The sequence below is a fragment of the Antrostomus carolinensis genome, unplaced genomic scaffold, assembly GCF_000700745.2.
Source record: "Antrostomus carolinensis isolate BGI_N321 unplaced genomic scaffold, ASM70074v2 scaffold27547, whole genome shotgun sequence".
Lineage (NCBI taxonomy): Eukaryota > Metazoa > Chordata > Aves > Caprimulgiformes > Caprimulgidae > Antrostomus > Antrostomus carolinensis.
In genome coordinates, this window is record NW_010329905.1 from 1 (window position 1) to 8,433 (window position 8,433).

At 44.5% G+C, this 8,433-nt stretch overlaps 1 protein-coding gene and 3 non-coding genes across 4 annotated transcripts; all 4 read right to left on the reverse strand.

Moving 5' to 3' along the window:
• Positions 1-1,056: 1,056 nt before the first annotated feature.
• Positions 1,057-8,353, reverse strand: NUCLEOLIN (nucleolin multifunctional protein; the record flags this gene model as incomplete). The annotated part of the gene is made up of 14 exons (XM_010172764.2): positions 1,057-1,535; positions 1,719-1,939; positions 2,393-2,519; positions 2,997-3,148; positions 3,716-3,851; positions 4,181-4,314; positions 4,535-4,661; positions 5,141-5,277; positions 5,642-5,777; positions 6,014-6,097; positions 6,307-6,489; positions 6,922-7,062; positions 7,351-7,645; positions 8,246-8,353. Coding segments are annotated over 14 exons (2,061 nt in total), but the record flags the coding sequence as incomplete, so codon positions are not given.
• Positions 2,079-2,217, reverse strand: LOC114818784 (small nucleolar RNA SNORA75). Its single transcript, XR_003766270.1, has one exon. It is a non-coding gene; the product is annotated as a small nucleolar RNA SNORA75 (small nucleolar RNA).
• Positions 2,787-2,863, reverse strand: LOC114818786 (small nucleolar RNA SNORD20). The gene has a single exon (XR_003766272.1). It is a non-coding gene; the product is annotated as a small nucleolar RNA SNORD20 (small nucleolar RNA).
• LOC114818785 (small nucleolar RNA SNORD82) lies at positions 5,853-5,919 on the reverse strand. The gene has a single exon (XR_003766271.1). It is a non-coding gene; the product is annotated as a small nucleolar RNA SNORD82 (small nucleolar RNA).
• Positions 8,354-8,433: the final 80 nt, after the last annotated feature.

The following is an 8,433-nucleotide window of genomic DNA, read 5'->3' on the forward strand; positions in this document are numbered from 1 at the left end:
TCCCCCCGGTTCAATATAGAACGTTTTATCCCAAGGGCTGCAGACTGGGACTCCCATCAGCAGAGGCCCAGCCGTACCATCCCCGGTGTTACTGCAATACACCAGGTGGGAACCATCTGCAACCACAGCCAGAGCTGAGGTTCAAGGGCACTGCCCGCTGGGTGGGAAGCAGAAGTGCAGAGGACCTTTCAGCGGGACACAGGCAGTTGACACCCAAGCTGTCACATACCTGTACCCAGGGGAGGTTTGTGCTGAGTTACACAGCCTTGAGACCAATGCTGGGAGTTAAACCAGAACAGCAGCTGCCCCCGTGGGTTCTGCACCCACGAGCTGCAGTCACTCGAGCAGCCTTGTCCCCCAACAGCTGCCACTGCAGGACACCAGCCAAGAGGCCAGTAACTACTGCTGAGGGACCTGGTGCCTTCCAAGGTGGAGGCAGTCACCCTTACGAAGCCTGAGGAACAGCAGAAGGAAGGGTTGGTCAAGGTAGCAAGCACCATTACTTCCCCCAACCCTGTTTCAATATACTGGCTCCACACTTAGGGACAGGTCAAGAAGAGACACAACACAGAATGAAGCACAATGCCTGCAGGAGTATGATCGAGCTGCACAGCCTTGGTACAAGAACAAATTTACTCATTTGTTTTAAAAAAAAAAAAAAAAAAAAAAATTAGAATGAAGCACAATGCCACAATGCCTGCAGGAGTGTGATCGAGCTGCACAGCCTTGGCACAAGAACAAATTTACTCATTTGTTTAAAAAAAAAAAAAAAAAAAAGTAAAAAAGCAAGTGGCTAGTGTGCACCATTACAGACATCTTCAGTAAAAATAAGTACTGGTGTAGGCACAAGGCTGAACCTCAGCCACTGCATTCCTCTCCCTTTTCTTCCTGCAAGCACCCTAAGCACAGCACACACACATCAGGAGCTGACACAGGCTAGAGCAAAGCAGGACACCAGCTGCTGCCGGTGATGGTAATGACCTTAAGAGAGAAGAAGGCTTAAGACAAGACTTTCTCACAGCCCTGCTCCAATTTAGTGGCACAGAAGTAACGCGAACCAGTTTAGGTCCTTTAATCTGTCCAAGACAGGGTGCTGAAGCACAAATGATAAAACATTCTGCATTTTTACAGCAAAAATGCTACAGAAGTTTATAGGAAAAAAAAAAATTTGTACATGGGTAAAACATTATAAATTCAAGACAACTCACAGACAAGGGGTAAATTCCCACATCTAGCGCTCAATTTTTAAAAAGTTCGTTTGAATAAGCAAGCAGTCAAAATGGCTTGCTCTCTCTTCCTTGAAATGAAAACTGTTATCTTCCAAGTGGCTCACAGTACTGCTTTGCATCTTGGAATGTCCTCCAAAGGCTCCGCCGAGATAAAAGGAGAATAAAAACCCCCGGAGTCCTTTCAGATAGTCTCAGAGAGCAGGAGAAGGGAAAGGAAAAGGGAAGTTTATTCAAATTTTATCTTCTTCCCTTGTGGCTTGTGATCTCCACCTCCTCCTCTGCCTCCTCGGAAGCCACCTCCTCTACCTGGAAAGAAAATGAGGTCAAGACTCAGAGTTACAGGTATCCCTGCAGATACCACTGCCCTTCCAAACCCATCCTGATTCACACCAGGTGCTCTGTGGCAGCACCACACCATAATCCCAAGAATGTCTTTGGCTTAATTTTTGAGCACACCCCCTTAGAACAGCATCATTTGTCTCTTCTTACCTCCAAATCCTCCTCTGCCACCACCTCTGCCACCAAATCCACCTCTTCCTCCTCGGCCTCCTCCTCTGCCACCACGACCACCAAATCCACCGCCACGTTGAAATTCACCCTTTGGCTTAGCAAAGTCAAGGATCACTTTGTTTCCATCTATCTCTCCATCTTCCATGGCTTCTTTAGCTGCTTTGGCATCTTCTGGGGAGCTGAAGTCCACAAACCCAAACCTAGGAAATGGGTTAAGACAAAAAAGTCAGTTAGAACTCCACGAGCTGTAGCACCACCTGCAGGTAACTCGATAGGAAATTTCCCTTTGGAAACAACACCTGCCAACCGCACAGGGAGCCCAGGGATCAGGACCATGTTATTTGTAGAACAGCAGTGGCTCATCACAATCGATGGAGACCCATTGTGAGAGTGCCAGTACTGAGCAGTTAATATTCTTCTCGTGCGAATCCATAGGCTGCCACGGATTTGTTGGCAGGAAGGAGCTCATTGAGAAGTGAGCACGACACCCTCTACCAACAGACCCAAAACTGTAAGCTTCTTCTCTGGTTCCATGCAATTTACTAGCTTCAAAGCACCACCCACACGAGCGTTAAACACTCTGCACTGCACAGATCAGTTAAGAAGAGGCTTTTCGTAGCAACTGAATTAATCCCAGGTCATGTTTGACATACCCTTTAGATGATCCAGTGTCTCTGTCTGTGACTATTCTAGCACTTACAGAGCCTTCAAATGATTCTCTTAGCGTCTCTTCTGTGGTGTCCTCAGAAAGGCCTCTGACAAATAACGTTTTGCTTTGTTCTATGGAAAGAAAATACATTCAGAGATCACTATGTCTGAGGAACCATCAGTTTCTTGACATCACATCCAGCTGGCACTACCTCCAAGAGCAGCTCACAGGGCTAAGGGGTTTGTATGGAAGGAACAGCTCAGGCACTTAACCATTAAGTCCTTGGAAACTTCTGATGTCAAAGTATCTCCATCAGCCAACCTGGTACTATCATTTTTTTTTTTTTTTAAAGAGATGCTTGCATCTTATCAGCAGGGATACGAACTGGACAGACACTGCTGGATCAGCACTTGACTATCTAGAGGACTTCGGCAATAGTTGCATCAGAATTTCAGATAATCAGTCATCATATCCAGCACACCTGCTTATGACACTCCACAGGCATGTTTTTTTGGGTTTTTTTTTAAAAAGTACCCCTATGTTTGTATGAATGGTCCAGTCCTGCCAGAGCTGTCCCAAGATCAAGTGATCAAACATGGAATACGTACGATTAAATCCTCCTCTTGCATTTGTGTTCCCTTTCTGCCATGCTGGTGAACTGAATTCCAGTCTGATTGCTCTGCCTTCAATCTCTGTGTTGTTACAGGAATTCAACGCTTCTTTGGCATCCTCAGTGGTGGAAAATTCTACAAATGCATACCTATTAGGAGAGGAAGATTTCAGTCAGCCTGGGAGCACAAGTTAAGCACTCTTAACTGCTTGAGAGAGTCCAGCGCAGAGCCACTAAGATGATGAAGGGAGTGGAGCATCTCCCTTATGAGGAAAGGCTGAGGGAGCTGGGTCTCTTTAGCTTGGAGAAGAGGAGACTGAGGGGTGACCTCATTAATGTTTATAAATATGTTAAGGGCGAATGTCAGGAGGATGGAGCCAGGCTCTTCTCAGTGATGCCCAATGATAGGACAAGGGGCAATGGGTGTGAGCTGGAACACAGGAGGTTCTGCTTAAACTTGAGAAGGAACTTCTTTACAGTGAGGGTGACAGAGCCCTGGAACAGGCTGCCCAGGGAGGTTGTGGAGTCTCCTTCTCTGGAGACATTCAAAACCCGCCTGGACGCCTTCCTGTGTGATCTCATTTAGGTTCCTGCTCCGGCAGGGGGATTGGACTGGATGATCTCTCGAGGTCCCTTCCAATCCCTGACATTCTGTGATCTGTAGAGGCAAGCCATTCACAATGTCAACTCAGAAGTCAGGAGAAAGGCATAACATACCCTTTAGGTCTGCCCTGGTTGTTCTGTGGCATCTTGATGGAAGAAGCTTTCTTAAATAGTTCTTGGAGAGTCTCTTCTGACGCAGCATACGAGAGGTTGTTGACAATGAGGGTCTTTGACTCCCTCTCTCCACCTCCTATGGGGAAAACTCAGTGCTGTAAGTGCAAGTTTGTAGAAGGAGAGCTCTCTCTTCCTCTAGGCTGAGAGTAGTTGTTGCTCCCTCCCCACCTCAAAGTGAGGCACTGTTTCCGTCACCTAGACTAGTCATCAACCCTTGTCCGAAACAGAGTAGAGACATGAAAAGTCTCATAGAATGCAGAGCAAAGCTACACAAAAGGTCTCTTCCCAATATCTTAACAGTTTTCCTGCAGTGCTTCAAGTTGCTCTATCTCCATCAAACTTCTGAAATAAGTGGAATTAAATCCTAACTATCATTTGCATGTGCATAATTGGTCCAGAAAGTACCTTTCTGATGCTCTTGATGGCTCTTCTCACCAGTGAAGTCAATGACCATGGCACGACCATCAATCTCTGTGCCTCGCTTCTCTTCCAGAGCTTTGTTTGCCTCAGCTTCTGTTTTGAACTCAACATAGGCCATCCTAGAGCACAGAAAAGAACATAAGCAAATGTCTCTTTCCAGGAACAACCAAGGTCATGAGTGGGGAAAAAAGGATATGGAAGAAAAACACTTCAAAAATTAGCATTTTTAGTACATCTAATGCAGCAGGTCCCTTAAGGTAGCTTAAGGACATGAACTTATCAGACTATGCCAAGAGTCTGAGGAAGAACAAACATCTAACAGTCCTCTCAGCTACATACCCTTTGCTGTTCCCATCTTTGTTCATCACTATTCGGATTTCTAGTGCATTTTCAAACACTTCTCTCATTTCATCTTCAGTTAAGCGGTAGGGCAGATTCTTCACAAAAAGCGTTCTAGCATCTCTCTCTACACAGAGAGAAAAAGAGTTACCTTCACATCACCAGCTAAAAATATCTTCTCATCTACACTACCAGTTCAGTGAGAACCAGAGTGAGTTGATCGAACAGAAAATAAACCACAATAAGCATTCACATGTTTAGAAGCTGAAAAAGCAACTATTAGGACAATTAATCAGGCTGCCATTATACTTCTCTTAAGGGCACCAAGTTCAGAAAACAGGTCCAAAAGCTTCAGAAAGACTCTCCGTTTCCTTCTCAGATCCTTCAATATTCACTATTTCTTGGGCTCTTATTTCCACATATACTAGTTTGAATTTGCCCATCCATATGTTAGCATTTGAGAAACTGTTTATGATATAAAGACCAAACCAAGAAGATCTGTCTTAAAAGGTCAGAACAGCAGCCATCAGTAATACTGCAAACCTGCTCCAATGCCTGATTACAACAACTCTCATGTGCTCAAGTATTCACAGTTACGGGCCATACCTTTCTTATTTTCTTTTATTGTTTCTTTGCTCTTTGCTTTTTCCAGTTTGATTTCCATTCCCATTAACTTCTTCCCATTCAGTTGGAGAGCTTTATCCAGATCTTCAGCTGATGAAAAATCTACGTAGCCGAATCGCCTGAAAGAAGAGTAACCTTAGTATTTAAGCTGATCCACCTCTAGTAGCGGAGAACACAAAGAGGAACTCTGAACCAGAGAGGTCCCCACTGCTCAAGTTAAGAGTGTTAATAAAATAAAATAAATGCTAACTGGCCCACATAACCAAAACAACAGTAGAGAACAACAGCTCTGCACTGAAGTGGCAGCTCTCTCCTTAGGGAGATGACATCTTTACCAGTGCCCTGCCTCTTCCAGCTCCCATACACTATATCAAGCAACCATCCCACCATCTTGAAGGGAACCAGCATCAGCAGTTACACTTTTCTGAACAAATTACTGCCAATTAAAAGAAATCTGCAGCAAAATTCTACTGATGAACTCACTTGGAAGCACCAATTCTGACATCCAAAGCTTCAATATTCTTCTTCCCGAAGAATTCTCTGATGCCAGTCTTCAGTTCTTCAAACTCCTTGGTGGAGGCCAAATTTCCCACAAAGAGGGAGAAAGCTGAAGTGGGCCCTTTAAATAGAAACAAAATCAAGTTGTGTTTTTTTTAAAAAAAAAGAACTGGAAGCCAGATTGCAGAGAGCTTTAGCACATCAGTTTCTGCTCAAAAGTGACATCACACTTCAGTATTAAGTCCCAAGTCATCATTTGTGCTAGAAAAAAACCCCACTCAGCATCCTGTCCCTTCACAGTTACATGTCTCACCCAACAGTCCTGTAACAGTCGTTTGACGACCCCACACCACCTACCATCTGTTTTCTTTTTCTTGGCCTCCGGTGCACTTTTATTGGCCATTTCTTTCTTCCTCTTTCCAGGTGCTTCCTTGACAGGTTCTGCAATAGAGGACAAACAACACTACTGAATCAGAAGTACAAACCAACTTTTCCTATACTGGATCAACACAGGAATGTTGATCTTTACACCAGTCATACACAAGACCTTCTCTTGTCACTACAGCAACTGCTCATCAGCCCAAAAGGCCACAATAGGACAAAAGCATCTTTCCTGTTAGAGTTATGATCTCAAAACCATTTAAACTCACTTTCATCTTCACTTTCCTCCTCAGCATCCTCTTCATCCTCCTCCTCATCATCGTCATCTTCGTCATCCTCCTCTTCATCTTCCTCATCTTCAGAGTCTGCCTTGGCCTTCACTGGTGCGGCCTTTGCTGGAGTAGCTTTCTTCACCTGAACAGGGGTTGTGTCCATGGCTTCATCTTCAGACTCTGAAACAAGTTGAGCACAAGATTTCAGATACCTTCAAAATTAAGCCCCTTCTGAGACTAAGAAAATAAAATCTTGTCAAGTAGAAGTGTTTTTCATGCCTCCTTAAGCTTGCCTGTTCCCAGCAAAGAGCTGAGTCTTTATAAAAAGCTGCCTCTCCCTCAAGTTTTTCTGCATTAAAAAACCCAATACCTGTTCCCCAGAGTAAAAAAGTTTTACGAGCAACAGGGAAATAAACACCCATTCAGCCAGATCTGATGGACACTAGTAGCCAGCTAAAATCAGCTGGGCACTAAATGGAGACACAGACACTCTGCATAGCTCCCGCTAATTTATTAAGTTACTCCCCCTCCCACCTCCCTATAAGCATTTCTTAGTTTAGCATCTTCTAAAGTTTATTTTTTTAAGAGTCAGTTTTCCTAAATCCCACATACCATCATCTTCCTCATCATCATCATCATCCTCCTCTTCTTCAGATTCTTGCTTTGCTGGCACAACTGCAGGCTTTTTGGCTGGTACTGCTGCAGGCTTTTTGGCTGCAGGCTTCACAGGCATTGCTGGTTCCTCTTCCTCATCTGCAACAACAGGACAGCAAGTGTTTACCAATACCACTCACCTTCAAACTTTCCTAGTACCCTCCCCTCACCCCCCAAGATTTTGGCAAACTTCATGAAAGAAGAATCAGAAAACTAGAAGATGCTCTACATGCTGCATGTAATGTAGCTGCAGCCCAAGTTCTCCTACAAACTTCACTGATTCCCCACCTTTTCATCAATCAATCCCCCTCCTGAGTATTAAATCATACTAAACTTTCAATCAGCTTACATCAACTCATACAAGGATAAGCATCAAAAGTAACTTACCAGAATCATCTTCCTCTTCCTCCTCATCCTCGTCATCATCATCATCGTCTTCCTCGTCATCTTCATCTTCCTCCTCGCTCTCTTCCTTCTTGGCATTCTTGCCATTTTTTGCTCCTTTGGTTAGGACAGCAGCCTTTTTAGGTGACGGAGCAACAGCCTTTTTAGCCGGAGTAGCCACAGCCTTCTTGGCAGGGGTCACTGCCTTTTTTGCAGGAGTGGCAGCCTTCTTTGCAGGGGTAGCTGCCTTCTTGGCTGGTGTCACTGCTACTTTTTGTTGTTTCTTCTGAGGGACCATCTGAAACACACATTAGTGTAAGACTCTTATGCTGACTCTTTAAATTACTATTACTTCAACGTCAGACAAATACAGAGCAGCTGCAACCTAAAGCATATCCTTCTGACAGACTAAGTTTCTGCTGAATGACTTAACTGCCCTTTCTGTTGAATCAAACCAGCTTTTTCATGCTTTTAACAGACTATTTATGGAACATTAAAGTATCCCTAAATTCTCCAGTCCTGAAGCAAGACCACTTGCCTCTCTAGGTGCATTCAGTAGCTTGCAATTTTTAGTCTTGCATATTATTTGTGTGTGATAAATCACTTATTGTTGATGCTCTACTAGAGTAACTAATGATCCACTTGTTCATCAGTACTAGGAACAGATTTAAGATCCTCGCAGTGCTCCCAAAGCCTGGAAGTACAGACCTAGCAGCTAAGAGAGAGTTTTACCCACATCGCTTTCCTCTTATGAAATCCAATTTATTCTTCAGCCACAGCTAACTGACAGACACCAACCGTTTATTAACAGTCATTCTCTGTCACATACTACCTGTCCCCCAGCCCTCACACTTTTATAACACACACAATCTTTCAACTTCATTTCTAACGTGGTCACCTCTTCTCCGCTGCTTTCCTCTAACTCAGAGGACTCTTCTTCCTCACTTTCCTCGACCTTTTTGGGGGGAGGAGCCATTTTTTTCTGTTTGATCTGATTCTTGGGAGTCTGAAAGAGAGGGTGAGCTGTTAGGCGGCCTCCACCTCCCCGCCCGGGGACGGCAGCACATTTACACCCCGAGCCCCCCC